This window comes from Mesoplodon mirus, assembly GCF_964341445.2.
Source record: "Mesoplodon mirus genome assembly, chromosome: 3".
NCBI lineage: Eukaryota > Metazoa > Chordata > Mammalia > Artiodactyla > Ziphiidae > Mesoplodon > Mesoplodon mirus.
Genome location: NC_138978.1, coordinates 48,217,323 through 48,233,144, shown reverse-complemented (window position 1 = coordinate 48,233,144; position 15,822 = coordinate 48,217,323). Strand labels below are relative to the sequence as shown.

At 47.0% G+C, this 15,822-nt stretch overlaps 1 protein-coding gene across 3 annotated transcripts in view; it reads left to right on the top strand.

Annotated features, from left to right (window-relative positions):
• GLIS1 (GLIS family zinc finger 1) overlaps nt 1-15,822 on the top strand; it is a 227,767-nt gene that overhangs the window by 110,703 nt on the left and 101,242 nt on the right. For all 3 annotated transcript variants that reach the window (XM_082615911.1, XM_082615912.1, XM_082615910.1), the window contains exon 3: nt 6,331-6,411. In XM_082615911.1, the coding sequence (XP_082472037.1) occupies nt 6,331-6,411 (81 nt within the window). The remainder of the gene's footprint in view (nt 1-6,330; nt 6,412-15,822) is intronic.

The window sequence follows — 15,822 nt, the reverse complement described above, 5'->3', positions numbered from 1 at the left end:
CATGTCTAGTACCGGGGTCCCATTTTAAAAACATTTACAGTGGGCCGGCAGGAAAAAAAATCAGAGATGGAGCAGCAAGCAGGAGGCTCAATTTGGCACATCTGCTTTTAATTCTACGCATCTCCAAAAGTGCAAATAACTTGAAAGTTCTCCCAGGGAAGAAGTCCGCTGTGCCCACGAGGGCTACCTTAGGTGACTTTAAAGGAGAGAGGGATAATTACTGAAAATGAATTGTCACTGAAATGGAACCCTCCCGATTGGCCAGGCTGACCATCTGCTGCTCACATGTGCAGGCAGCTCTCCACACCCCCTCCAGGACTGCGGAGCACTCAGCTCTGTGGTTTTCTTAACCTCTGCCTCCTGGCCGCTCAGATAATGAGTTGTCCGACTCACGCCAACTGAGGTGGGGGCTGCACAGGGCCCATGTGTGGCTGTGACTATTGGCCTTGGAGTTAGGGCGCAGGCAGAACTGCCCAGAATTCAGTTCAACAGACCGTGCGGTAAGGCCCTGTGACTGTCAGGCCCTGGAGTATGTGCGTGCGTGCGTGTGTGTGTGTGCGTGTGCGTGCATGTACATGAGTGCCCGCTGCACTCTACTGTTGACAAAGCCCTTTTACATTTATCACAGGTGGGGAAGCTGAATTGCATTCATTTATTTATTCAGAGAAAATGTGTTCATTCAACCCCTGAGGCGTACCGGTCCCTATGTTAGGTGCTGGACACAGAGATGAATCAGCCACAGCCCGGCCTTTGGGCACGAGTGGGAGAGATTTGGGAGGGGTTGGTGAGGTCTGCACCTCTGAGAGATCTGAGCAGAGGTGTCCAGGAAGGTTGCACTGAGGCGACGTCACTTCAGCTGGGCCTTGTGGGATTCATGCACGTGACAGTTGAATTGTTGAATTCCTATTATTCTGAGGCAGTGCTCTCAGATCTAGGTGGTGATCAAAACAGACCAAGTTTATGAGAGCAGAAAATAAATAGGTGAGTAAAGAAACAAGATGCTTTTAAATAATGATGAGTGCTATAAAGATGGTCAAACTGGATGGTGTGAGGTGAGGTTCCCAGAGCATCAGTCAGGGAAGCCCTCCCAGATGAGGTGGCTTTTGCTCCAAGATGTGAATGGGGACAAGGAGCTGCACAGACATGAGAGAAGAGAGGCCAGAGAGACTAGAAAAGCAAAGCCCCTGAGGTATGTTTGGGGACAGGGCATGTGTCTTAGCCGTTCAGGCTGCTGTAACAAAAATACAACAAACATTTAATTCTCAGTTCTGGAGGCTAGGAATTCTGAGGTCAAGGTACTGGCAGATTGAGTGACTGGCGAGGACCTGATTCCTGGTTTGTGGGTGGCCATCTTCTCACTGTGCTCTCATATAGGGGAAAGTAGAGGGAAGTACGCTCTCTTCTGACTCTTAGAAGGGCACTAATCCCATACGTGAGGGCTCCACCCTTGTGACCTCATCTAATCCTAATCACTTTCCAAAGGCCCCACCTCTAGCACCATCACACAGCAGGTAGGGTTTCAACATGTGAATTTTGGGGGACATAAACATTCAGTCCGTCACAGTGGGTGTGGCAGGAGCAGAGCAGTGAGGGGCTGATAGGCAGAGAAGTTAGCCCGGCTAGCTCGGGGATCCTCTGGACACAGGCTGGTGACCATCAGGCCTGGGGAATGAGGGCCACTGAAAAGGGTTTGGAGCAGAAATGGGGGTCCCTGGGGTGAGGTGGCAGTGTATAGAGCCTGTGGCTGCCAGGCTGTGGAGGACAGACTTGGCGGGATCTCCAGAGAGAGGTGTAGGGAGCTGTCTCCTGGGGAAGCTATGGGTTGTGTCTGCTGTTTGTTTGACTTACTTCTAGATGGATTAACAACTAGCTGCAGTACTGGGAACTTCAGTATTTGGCCAGGGTCTGGTCACACCAAAGGGAGATGTGGGCTAGGCATGGAAGAGGCTGGACCTTGGCACCATGCCTCCTTTGCACTCTGGGCCTGGTGTTTCCACCAGGAGGCAAAGGGACAGAGCATCTGTTGTCATGAGTGGCTAGAGAGGGGAGTCCGTAAGACCAAGCTGGTGCCCTCCCTACAGCTCCATGGTCACTCAACCTGGGCATGTTGGGGCTGGCCTGGACCTCTGTGAGGGAAGGTGGCTCCCCCTCTGATGGGAGAGGCAAGTCATGGGCAGACAGGTGTGAGCACTCAAGGGCAGCACTGGGAACACCTGTGCCCCTGTGCTGGTTACAGGGCCTGGCCTGCAGCCTGTACTTGGGTATTGTTTCTGCACAGATGGATGGATCAATCTGAATGGGGGTTTAGGAATCAGATAGGCCAAGGTTTGAACCAGTTTCTTCTCTGAGCCTCTCATTTCTTCATCTGCAAAATGGAGAAAACATGAAAATTAAATAAGATTTTGCTTATACAGTATTGGGCCCAGCACCTGGCACCTAATAGGAGTTCACTCTGTAGTTGCTGTATATCCCAGAGAAAGAGCCAGGGCTGGGAATGCAGTGTGCTCTCTAGGCTGGGGAGACAAGAATGTCAACAGCAGGTGCCCAGTAAATGTTTGTTGAATGAATACTTGAGTCAATGAAGAACGAATGGATAATACAGTTTGCATGTTGGGACTTGGTCCAGAACTGGACCAAGTGATAGAATCTGTGACTGCATCATGATAGAGGATAAAGTCCAAGGTTACTGAAGTGGCCCACCGGGCCCCACCTGCTCCAGCCCCTGCTCATCTTAACTCTTGGGCTTCCAAATCCCAGATCTGAAATACTCAAAGCTCCTGATACCTCCTGATCTTGCATGTCTGGTCCTTGCATTTTTGATGCTCTTCATGCCCTGTCTTCCTGGCAAGTAATCTTTCAGTATTTAGCTTGTCATCTCCTCTAGGAGGTTTTTCTGACTTTTTCCTGCTCAGAGGAAAAGGAGGTCCATACAAATGAAGCCAGGTGTGTCATCCAGACCTGGAGCTGCGGGAAGCTGGACTTGCATTTTGTTTTCTCTTCAGAACTGGCCAGCAGGAAGACAATCCTTCATTATAGCAGCAATCATTAGCCCTTCAGTGAGTGTCCAGTTACCCACATTCCAATAAGCCAGTGTTGCTATTGTCCCCTGGTTTTACTTTAATTTCCCTGATGATTAGAGATGCAAAGCATCTTTGGATCTTCCTATGTGCATATCTTCTTTTGAGAAATCTATTCAAGTCCTTTGTCCATCTTTCAACTGGGTTATTTATCCTTTTATTATTGAGTTGTGAGAGTTCTTTATATATTCAGGATACATGTCTTGTTAGGTATATGTGTAGGGAATATTTTCTCCCATTATCTGCCTTGCCTTTTCATTTTCTAAATGGTGTTTCTTAAAGAACAAAGATTTTAAATTTTGAATCAGTCTAGTTTATTGACTTTTTCTTTTGTTTCCTGCATTTTTAAAGAAACTTTTGCCTGTCTTGAGGTATACTCTATTCTAGAAGTTTTATGGTTTTAGCTTTAAATTTAGGTTGATGATGCATTGTGAATTAATTTTTGGGTACAGTGTGAGATAAGGGTCAAGGTTCATCTTTTCCATACAGGTATCCAGTTATTCTAGCAACATGTGTTAAAGAGACTTCTTTCCCTTATTGGTTTGTCTTGGCACTTTAGGGAAAAATCAGTTGACCATATTAGTGTGGGTTTATTTGTGGGCTTTCTGTTTTTTCCACTGATCTATGTGTATTCGTCTATTCTTAAAACAACATCACGCTATCTTGATGACTGTAGCTTTATAGAATGTCTTGAATTGGATAGTGTGAGCCCCCAACTTTGTACTTGATTTTCAATATTGTTTTGGCTATTCTAGGTCCTTAATATTTTCATATATATTTTAGAATTAACGAGTCAAGCTTTACCAAAAAACCAGCTAGAACTTTGATTAGGATGACATTAAATGTATAGATTGACTTGGTTAGAATTGACATCTTAACAATATTGAGTCTTCCATCCATGAACATAGTATCTCTCCTCATTTATTTAGTTGTTGATTACTTTCTCTCAGAAGTGTTAATAGTTTTCAGTGTAAAGGTCTTACAAAACTTTAACTTTGTTCCTAAGAATTTTATGTTTTTTTGATGTTATTATATGTGAGATTGCTTTTTTTTTTTTTGCGGTACGCAGGCCTCTCACTGCTGTGGCCTCTCCCGTTGCGGAGCACAGGCTCCAGATGCTCAGGCTCAGCGGCCATGGCTCACGGGCCCAGCCGCTCCGCGGCATGTGGGATCTTCCCGGACCAGGGCACAAACCCGTGTCCCCTGCATCGGCAGGCGGACTCTCAACCACTGTGCCACCAGGGAAGCCCCGAGATTGCTTTTTAAATTCTATTTCCCCATTAATTCCTCTAGTATGTAGAATTATAATTGTTATTACATGTTGACTTTGTATCCTGTGACACTGCTAAATTAATTTATTCTTTCCATGTTTTTCTTTTTGGAGTTTTCTTAGGAATTTCCATGTAAGTAATCATGTCATGTGAGAGTAAAGAGTTATGCTTCTTTTTCTATTTTCATGCCATCTTCTTTCCTTCCCTATTTGTACTAGCTGTGGGACCTCTAATATGTTGAATAGAAGTGGTGAGTATGGACGTCCTTATTTTGTTCCCAATCTTAGGAGAAAGCATTCAGTGTTTCACTGTTAAGCTTGATGTTAGCTGTAGTTTATCATTGATATACTTTATTATATTGAGGAAATTCTTTTCTATTCCTAGTGTGCTGAGAATTTTTATCGTGAATTTTTTTTCTGCATCAGTTGAGCTGATCATAAGGCTCTTCTCCTTCATTCTTTTGATTTAGTGAATTATGCTGATTAATCTAGAACCTTACATTCTGAGGATAAACCTCACTTGGTCATGATGAATCATCCTTTTCATATATTGCTGGATTTGATTCATTAGTTTTTTTAAAAGAGTTGGTATCAAATTTGATACTTTAACCATAAATGTGAAATTGTAAAGAGTAAAAGAAGTTGGCTGTAAACCATAAAAAGTACTAAAAGATACTTAAAGTAATAAATAAACTAAGAAGTAGCGAAAGCAGCCCTATCACTATTGTGTGTTAATTGCTAGAAACAGACAAGCTAAAGTTAACAAGTTTCTTGAGAAATTAGCAAAAGAATCCCCCCTCCAAAAAAAGTAAGAATAGGCAAAACAGAAAATGACATTAAATAATGATGAAAGAAATGTGTATTAGTTTCCTGAGGCTGCCGTAACAAATTACCGCAAACTTGGTGCTTAAAAAACAACGGAAGTTTATTCTCACAGCTGTGGAAGATTCTGGCATCAAGGTGCTGGCTCTGGAGGCTTGTGGGGAGCATGCATTCTTTGCTGTTCCAGCTTCTGGTGGCTGTTGGCATTCCATGACTTGTGGCTGCGTTGCTCCCGTCTCTGCCCCTGTGGTCATGTCGTCTCCTCTCTGTGTCGCTCCTCATATGGATCCTTCTCACTGGATTTAGGGCCCACCCGGATAATCTCTTCAGCTCAAAATCTTTAATTTCATTACATCTGCAAAGACCCTTTTTCCAAATAAGATCACATTCCTGGTTCCAGAAATTTGAAATGGACATGTCTTTTCAGGACCCACCATTCAACCTACTGCACAATGTAACTTCAAGATTTCCTGTATGAAACACTGACATTTGATAACTGATAATGAAATACACTGAATAGTAAATACTAAATAAGAGGACTAAATCAACCCATGATCCTTGATTTTGACCAGCTTAATCTTCTTTAAAATGCTGCTCTGAACACAAAATCAAAACTTATTAACTAAAACTAAAACCATCTCCTCCAACACAAATGGTTGTCATCTTTATAAATGGCTAAAATAAATAAGTTTTGGGTAACTGTTGAGGTAATTTGGGAATGTAGCCACTTGGCGAAGTAATTTGTGGCTAATTGGCTTTTGATGAATTGGTCATTTGACACATTGATTTTCGGCCAGCTGGCACTTGAGAATTGATGTTCGTCAAGTTGGACAGCCTCCCACATGGGCCTGGGGCTTGATGTCTGGGGCCAGGCTGTGAGGCCCACATGGGCGCCTGGCAGGCTGAGCGCTTGGTCAGGGATCCAGAGATCATCTTGGACCGGGAGGGGAGAATCCAGAAGACCTGGCCACTCCCCAGCCTTGGCCACCCGCTTCATCCTGAGAGCCTGCTCCGGGCAAGGCTCTGTGAGATTTGGGGCATACAAATCCTAACAGAATGAGAGTGACCTTTTATTACTGCATTATAAAACGCCTGTGAGCATTGTCTCATTTGCCCCTCACCACTGCCGGTGCAACAGGTATGATCATTTGTATCTTACAGATAAGGGAGGTTCAGAGAGGTTGGGTTACCTGGCCAAGAACACGTCAGTGGGTGAACGGCAGAGTTCGGATTCCAGACCAGGTAAGTTGTCTGTCTCTAAAGCCCGTGCTGTTAATCACTGGGCCAAAATGGATCGGATGTAGTTCTTGTCCTCAAGCAGCTGCTGGTGCAGTCAGCTCCTTCATCAAGTATTTCTGAGGGCCTCCTTGCAGCTGACAGTGGAGCCCTTTCCTGTTTCTCCAGATGAGGAGGCTGAGGCCTGGACGAGGTGTGAATTTTGTCAAAACAAAAGTCACCCGGTATCTGCGTCAGAGCGAAGATTGGAACCAGGCGGGGCCTCGTTCCTCCCCACCCGGCTGCCTCCACCTCCAGCCTGGCTCCTGGATTTCTGTCTTTGTGTTCTTGTCTCCGAAAGTGGGACAGACCCCAGCAGCCTCCTGCCTTCCATCCCCCAGCCCTCCTTGTTTATGTCCATGTTAATGGGCCTTTGCAGGCTGGCCCAGCTGCCGAGCGCGAGCCAGCGAGCCACCTGGAGCTGCGTCTGCCACAGAATGTTTACGGTGCACGGAGCCGAACCGAAACAACATCCATCTTGTTGACTGGTCCCAAACACTGCACTCATTCACGGCCTGTCCGCTGACGGGGTCCCTGTGCTTGGCAGTAAGCTGCCGCGGCTCACCAGGCAAAACCTGGCAGTGCGATGATGAGAAGAAAGCAGGAGAGCTTTGGGGAAATCACGCCCTGAGCCCCAGGAGGCCCTCTGGCCCGTTTTCTGTTCACCCCATCCTTTAACCAGATTCATCCGTCAGGATGGTACACTGTGATGTCAGGGTTGGTCTGAAGAAAAGATGCTGGGCACTGAGCTGGCATCAGGAATGCAGGTCAGTGCTAGCCACAGGCCTCGGTGAGGACGGATGAGATCATCTGTGTACACGTGAAGTGCCACGTTGTGGAGGCCAGCAGCCCAGCACCCTGGAGATGGCCAGGGCTTTACCCCAGACAGACCTGGCTTGAATCCGAGCATGGCTCTCATCACCTCCCAGACTCAGTTTCCTTATCTCTCGATGATCCCTACCTGGCAGAGCTTATGGGAGAAGCTTTAAGATACACTCATAAACCAAGTTGTCCCGTGAATGTCCCATCTCTGCCAGAACACTAGGGAGAGTGTTACCCTCTCCAGCTGCCTTTAAGAGGTAGCAGTGAGGTGCCATGGAGTGAATGCCTGATGGAGACTCTGGAGAACTGGGTCTGATCCTGACTTGGCCACTGGCTGTATAAATGTGGACAAGCCCCTTGCTCTCTGTGGGTCTCAGTATCCCTTTTCTGTAAAATAGGAGGCTGAGATTAGATTATCTTTCAGGGCCATTTTAGCCCTGACATCTTACAATAGAGTAACTGAGGGATGCTCCTCAGGGAGTGTGCACTTCCTTCCCCCTTGGAATGGCCTCTCTGGGCCTCTGGGCAACCCTGTGGGTGGGGTGTGGGATAATCACTGCAGCCCTTGCTGAGGACTGTAGTCTGGAATCACCAGCCCTGTGATTGAATCCTAGGTCCGTTTCTAAGTGTGATACTCAGGAGAAGTCATTTTGCCTTCCTGGGCTCAGTTTCATCATCTGTAAAATGGGATAATAGATCTATCTAGCAAGACTGCGGAGAGGCTTGGATGAAACATTTAGCTCTACCCTCCAAGGTATGGACACATCACTTACATCGTATGGTAAGGGCTGCAGGGGAGTGATTCCCAGAGTGCTTGGGAGCAGCCAACCACGTGAGGAGAGAGTGGCAGAATCAGGGAAGCCTTCTTGGAGGCAGTGGCCATGCTAGAGGAAGGATAAGAGGAGGCAGGTATGCTCCTTCATCCTTGTAGAGGGAAGAGGAGTGTGGACTTCAGTTCTGGCACTGATCCATCCCAGAGTCTTTTTCTGTTTAGGGGTTCATGTCACTCACGAGACTATGGGCTCCTGAGGGAAGCACCAGTGTCTGGCTCACCTCTGTGTCCCAGTGCCCAGGCCTGGCACACATAGGAGCTCAGAGTCGGGGGGTAGATGGGTGCTGACTTCAGCCCATTCCAGAGAAAGCCGTGGGAAGTGGCAGGCCTGTCAGGTAGTAAGGAGTCCCGAATGCTAGGGCTGGCGGGAGGGAGAAGTCAGGGTCTTGTTCAAGACCGGCCCCCACTCTGGGTCATGAGGCCTCTTGACAGGGCACTCATGATGGCTCTTTGGGGTGAGAAGAGAACAGGAACATTTAGAGACACCTCCAGTCCACTCCCCTTGTTTTACAGCAAAGGAAACTGAGACCCAGGAGCTGGGGGCTGCCCAAGACATGTAGTGAGTCCTCTGGGAAGCCCAGAACACTGGGCTCAGCTTCCCTGCCCAGGGGGCCTTTCCCTGGACTCTTAACCTGAAGTGTGAAAAAGGGGCTTGGGGGGCTTCCCTGGTGACGCAGTGGTTGAGAGTCCGCCTGCTGATGCGGGGGACACAGGTGTGTGCCCCAGTCCGGGAAGATCCCACATGCCGTGGAGCGGCTGGACCCGTGAGCCATGGCTGCTGAGCCTGCGCATCCGGAGCCTGTGTTCCGCAACGGGAGAGGCCACGGCAGTGAGAGGCCCGCGTACAAAAAAAAAAAAAAAGGGCGGGGGGCTTGGGACTGAAGTCGGGGGCTACTGCACCAAGCACACGAGCACTGATTCATTTATTTTGGATTGAGAACCCAGCTCCCTTCTCGTGGAGTGAAGTGTGACCTCGTGGACCTTTCTCCTCTGTGACATGCGTTGATGGTATGTGCCTGAATAGGCTGTCCTGTCAGCTGTATCTTCCTAGACACCCTCCCTTGCAGTCAGGGCAGTGTGGTCCTGTTTGGGCCGGGCAGTCCAGAGTAGAGCCCAGGCTGGGCCAGGGCTGGACCTGCAGTCTCCCCACTCCTCACCGAGGCCTGCTCCTGTTTGGAATGAAAACACTTCTAGGTGCTGCTTCAAGTTCCCTCAATCATGTTTTTGGAAATGTTCCTTATGTTTCCATCCCCCCCCTTTCCAGGGAAATCAGTGAGTTTCAGCCAGTAAAGCTGTAATGGCTGGAGTGGAGTCTGCAGCCTGACCGGCACCCCCTTCCCCTCCCTGCCCCCACTAGGAGCCTGTGTCTTTGAGAAAAGGCTTCTGTCTGTCTTGTGTTTCTAGGTCTCTCTTTCCTGGTAGCAGAGGTTCGAGTGCCATTCAAGGCCTTTCTCAGCTCTCCCCTTATGTATTCTTCTCTGCATTTGTCCTTCAAACTGTCATTTAATGCACTTATACATGGGCCACACACACAGTGCAAAGGGACCTGTGACGGGGGCCGCATGGGGCTGGCATAGCGCAGAGGAAGTAGTGAAGGCTGCTCCACAGGGAGATGGCAAGGGCAAGGGCAGTACTTACAGGGCAGGTCTTGGGGGGCTGTGAGCAGCCAGGTGCAGCTATAGGCTGGCGGTGTTGGGAACCTGCAGGAAAGGGACTGGACGGTGGGAACAAATAGAAGGTACAGGGTTTTGTTTGTCTGGCTTAGGCATTCAGAGGGTATCTTGTGGGTAGTGGGAGCCACGGAGGGTTAGGAACAGGGGTAAAACCGGACAGATTTTTGAGCTTTGGAAAGATCATGCTGGCTGCAGTGGAGTGACTATGTCACGTCTAGGTGAAAGATGGTGGCGGTTTGAACTGAGGCAAAGATGGTGAGGACGGGGAGGGAGGGATGGATTGAGAGCTGTCAAGTGTCGGGCATGGGGGCTGAAGGTGAGGAGAGAGCTGGGTCAGGGGGCACAGCAGGAGAAGGGGAAGGTATAGGGTGGGGGGAAAGGGAGTGGGGAGGTGCGCTTGGTCCCAAAGTCTCAAGCCTCAGACTCTGCTCCCAGGCCTGGGAGACTCACCTGCCTGAGGCCCTCTGTCTGGCCTACCTCTCCCAGGGCTTCCAGAGTCAGCCTGGCACACCCACACCTCCTATCCCTGGCATGGGGCCTGGGCTGCCCACTTGTCTTTGGGGAGCCCGCATGGGAATCGTGTGCCTGCCTTCCTGGGGGTCCTTATGGGCCCAGGGCTCTCTGTGTGTCATGAATCCAGAAACAGGTCCTGGGAGTCAAAGACATCATACCAGGCCTATCCTCGGAGTGTCTCAGGGCTGCAGAGTCAGACACACCTGGCTGAATCCCAACCCCCCCACGCTCACCTCACTATGTGACTTTGGAGGACACCTCCCTTTCCCCATCTGGAAAACGAGGAGTTGGCCTGGTCAGTGGTTCTCAGCACTTCCTTTTTCTAACAGGACCCTCTTTTACTGCCTCCTGTACACTCTTGAAATGAAATTGGTAGATAATGGAACCCGTCAGCACCATAGTTCCTAAAAATTCCATATAATATTTCAACTGTATCATAGAGAAGAAATGAAAGGGAAGAAACCCTTAAGTCATGTGTGCTTCCCCATATAAGCGCCTAGAGAAGTTGCCAGTTGTTCACACCTGTGACCGGCATCCCTGACCAAACCTGCCAGCTACAGACGCATAGACGTCACAAACGGAGGGACTGAGGGTGACCTCATTTTCTGAAATGGTGAGCAACTGGTCAAGTTCCAGACAAAACATGGTACCATCTTTCCTCCATGTACATTGTAAGTAGTTCCATTCCTGGAAAATTCAGTGTATGTTAAAACCATGAAAAAAATACTTTGTGTTTATGTTTTACATAACATATGGGGCTATGTTCTAGACTTAGATGACCCTCTTTATGGGGCTATGTTCTAGACTTAGATGACCAGGTTGCTTGCTTACAGATATTTTGAATATCTGGCAACATATTCAAAAGTTACTGTAGGGCTGACCCACCCTGGGCAGTGAGTTGGCCATCCCTGGCTCTTCCCCACTAAAAGACAGTGATTCTCAGTCATTGTGACACCAGATATCCCCCCAGGGATTTTCAGTGTGCCCCCTGGAGCAGAACCTCCACTCTGGGGAATCCCTGTTGCAATGATGGCTGAGGGAGGGCGCCTTGTGCCCTGGTGAGTAAAAGGGTGCAGCCTGGAGCACTGGCTGTGGGTCCTTGAGGAGGGCAGAGGAGGAGAGCAGAAAGCCCTATGGGATATGGCTGATCAGGGAGGGCTTCCTGGAGGAGGGGCGCTGGGAGCTGAGTGATTTCAGCTCTGGGGCCCAGGAGAGGGGATTTTTCATAAGCCAAATCAATGTCTATGACTTCCTCAGTAAGCTTTGCCAGCCTTTCTGGCCACACTGTGGAACAAATGATCTTTTCCAAGAGTCTAGAAACTCTGAGCCTCTCTGAGGTACAAGGAACCATTCTCACTGCCTGCTCCGTGCTGCATCTCTGGATGCACCCTTTTATTTTGTTGCGTACACAGGCCTGTCACTGTTGTGGCCTTTCCCGTTGCGGAGCACAGGCTCTGGACACGCAGGCTCAGCGGCCATGGCTCACGGGCCCAGCCTCTCTGCCGCATGTGGGGTCTTCCCGGACCGGGGCACGAACCCGTGTCCCCTGCATCGGCAGGCGGACTCTCAACCACTGCACCACCAGGGAAGCCCTGGATGTACCCTTTTCTGAAGGTTGGGACATCTTCCTTGGGATGGTGGTATTTTTTCAGTCATAACAACTGATCCTTCCCCAAGGACCCGAGATGGAGGGAGGGGATTTTAAGGTGTTGGCATCTTGTGTGCCCAGACCTGCCTGAAGCTGCCTGGAGCTGGGCATTTCTCCTCATTGCCTGTATGTCTTCCTTCTTGCTTTATAGATATTTTTAGCAGTTTGAGGGGATGTTTCATCAGTTAGGGGGAAAAAAACTGACATGGGCATAGGAGTTAACTAATTAGCTTGATTTAAGGGGAGGGAGTTAAGAAAAAGGCCAAACATGAAATGTTAAATATATGCCTGACATAAATATTTATGGTCCTGTATTTACTGAAAAAACACAGATGGAATATGTTTGTCTTTGAGAAGTTTTTATAGATTTTAACAGCCATTTCCTCTGGATTTCTTGTCATCCCATTACTCTCTTGTTTTCGTCTTGGACAAAAACAAAGGGGTTTTGGTGACCATAACTATTGCTCCCTGATGATTTAGGCCAGGCAGGGACTGATGTGGGGTTCAGGGCACCCTAGGAAGTAGCAGGCTTTCCGATCCCAGGAGCATGGGTTTTTACACCCTTGGAATCAGAGAATTTCCTTATGTCTGATCCATAACATCATAGACTCTTAGAACTATAGTAATTTAAATGCTTAGCTTTATAAAATTACATCATCTCAGAATGAGAGAGGCATGGAATTTTAGAATCCCAGATGCATGGAAATCTCTAATCTTAAATTTTGGAACCATGATGACTCAGTATGATGAAATGTAGAATCTGAGAATTTTAAGGGCTATCAGAGTTTATTTACTAGACCCCGCTTCCCTTACCCCTGGGAAATACATAAATATGCTGAATATGTGCAGTGCTTTGTTCTGGCAGCCCTGGGGCCCCTGCTTTGTGTTGCTCCCTCCTCACTCACTTACTCACTCAACCTGGAATCTGGTGTGTGTGTGTGTGTGTGTGTGTGTGTGTGTATCTTCCTGGGCACTCCAGCAGTCATTTACACCTAGTGTAGGTGCAACCTTTCCAGGGAAAGATCTGAGAGGAGGGGGAGGCGGAGGGAGACTGTGAGACTGCAGTAGGAACAGAGAGAGGACAGAGGCTCCGGCAGAGCAGCCTGAGGAGGGGAAGCCCTGGGTCCTGAAGACTCACTGGGCTGTGCATCTCTCCTGTCCACCGTCTTATCTCATGTGAAGGCGCCTGTCTCCTTAGGGCTGTCCTCTTCTGTGAGCCTTCAAGTGGAAGGGTACCCAGGGGTCCTCTGGTCCAGTGTGGGGAGTACCCACACTCCCCCTGCCTGGAATTGCTGGTGATGGGCTGGGAAGGACGGGGCCTGTGCACAGATCCATGTGCTGGATGATGGTCCATGCCGAGTTAGGGGCAACAGTCTATCCCAGCTCTATCTTTGGTCTATTCTCAAGGACGGATTTTGGCACATTTTTTAAAATTATTGAAACAATATGAAATATTTTGAAATATGTAATACAGAGATTTTTAAATCTTTTAAAATTTATGTACAGTAAAAATCACTAAAACAGTGTGTGTATGAACAGTTCTGTGAGTTTTGATAAATGCAGTCATGTTATCACCATTACAATCAGGAATCAGAATAATGCACTCAATCCAAAAAAGGAATGGAGGTTTTAGGAAGCACTCTGATAATAAAGCCACCACTCTCCCCGCAGCTACTGTTTTTCTTCTAAAGTCTTTTTTCAACACAAACTCAGACATCCTTCCACACCATAAATCAAGTCTAGTCTCTCACCCTTCCACGACTTTCTGCTACGTTGGTACAAAACCCAGAGCTTCGGGAATTCCCTGGTGGTCCAATGGTTAGGACTCTGTGCTTCCATGCAGGGGACACAGGTTTGATTCCTGGTTGGGGAACTAAGATCCCACATGCCGCGTGTGGCATGGCCCAAACAAACAAACAAACAAAAAACAAAACAAAAACCACCAACAACAAAAAGCATAGTGAAAAAAAAAACCCTGAAGCCTCAACAGGACTCTCAAGACCCTGCTGGTCAGACCCAGCTGGGTCTCATCACCTGCCTCTCTCATCCTTGCTCACTAGGCTCCAGCCACACCTGGCCTTCTTGTGTTCCTACCCTGGAGAACAGTCCTACCTCGGGGTCTTTGTACTTGCTGCTCCCTGTGTGAAAACTCTTTCCCCAGGTGTCCACATGGCTCCCTTCTTCCCTTCACTAGGGCCTTTGTGTAGATGTCCACCCCTCGGAGAGACCTGCCCCGACTGTCCCCATCTCTCTGCACTTTCTAGCTTCTTACCTTTAATTTAATTCACATTTATCCCTACTTGATATTATAGTATATATTTATGTGTTTACTTTTGAAATTGTCTTCTCTCTGATCAGAATGTCAACACCATGAGAATAGAGATTTTTCTTTCTTGTTCATCATTGCATTCCTGTGCCTGGTGCCTGGTCCTCGCATAAAGTAGGTATTCAATAGACATATGTTAAATGAATGAATGAGTGATTAATTTTTTTAAAAATTTATTTTATTTTATTTTACTTTTGGCTGTGTTGGGTCTTTGTTGCTGTGTGCAGGCTTTCTCTAGTTGTGGCGAGCAGGGTCTACTCTTTGTTGTGGTGCGTGGGCTTCTCATTGTAGTGACTTCTCTTGTTGCGGAGCATGGGCTCTAGGTGTGCAGGCTTCAGTAGTTGTGGTGCGTGGGCTCAGTAGTTGTGGCACACGGGCTTAGTTGCTCCGTGGCATGTGAGATCTTCCCAGACCAGGGATCGAACCCGTGTCTGCATTGGCAGGTAGATTCTTAACCACTACGCCACCAGGGAAGTCCGTGATTAATATTTGATGTATTGATTTTCCATTTTTTTTCTATTCAAGTTAGTTTCATGCATGTGGAATTTTGAATCTTCTTTTTACTTAATTCTTATAAATATTTTCCCTTGTAATTAAAACCTTTAGTAAATCCAATAAAACTCATGATAAGATACCTTGTGATAAGATGTCTTCATATAAAACATGGCAGTATCTCCTGTCCCCTGTCCAGCCTCTTCACAAAAGAGTTCTTCTTTTCTCTGGAGGTTGCAGGGGGTTATGGGTTAGGAAGTGACTGCATCATAACCATTTGAGGTTTTCTTAGTTCCTTGTGTAGTGTGTACTTTGTGATAAGTGGGCTGTTTCTGACATATCTAATAAATGAAAACATCTTTTTCCCATATATTAACTGGAAAAAACACCAAAAATACCATTTTAAACTTTCCATTTTAAAGTAATTGAAGTTTTTGGACCACAGTTAATTGCATTATGATGGAATTCTACTATATTTAATGGCTACACAAAATTTCTGCTGAGTAACTTTATGTAATCATTTTTCTATTATTCAATATACAGACTACCTCCTATTCTTTTCTATTATAAGTCACCCTGAACTGTTAAAGTAACTGATTTTTTTAAAAAATGAGAATACCTGGAGTGGTGAGAGTGCAAGGAAACAAGGGCTTTCCTGCACTGTTGATAGTATAAATTGATATATTCCTTTTGGAGAGCAGTTTGAATAGCAGGTAGCAAAATTCTTTAAAATTTTGCATGTCCTTTGACTCAGACATCCATCTCACATCTAGGAATTTATTCTAAGGCTATAAATATGGGTGGACATGAAGACAGGTCTGTAAGGACATTCATTACATGATAGTTTCTAGTTTCAATCTTTTTAAACAATATGAATCCTAACTATGGAGGATGGATTAAATAAAGTACGTACAAGCATATTATAGAATACTATGCAGTCATTAAAATTATATGTTGGAAGGGGCTTTTTGCATCTGTTTTTAGCAAATAAGCTTATATCAGACTAACCTGCCCTCTGAATAAAATATAAAACCCAACTGTTTGAAAGCATCATGAACTACCAAGACAACCA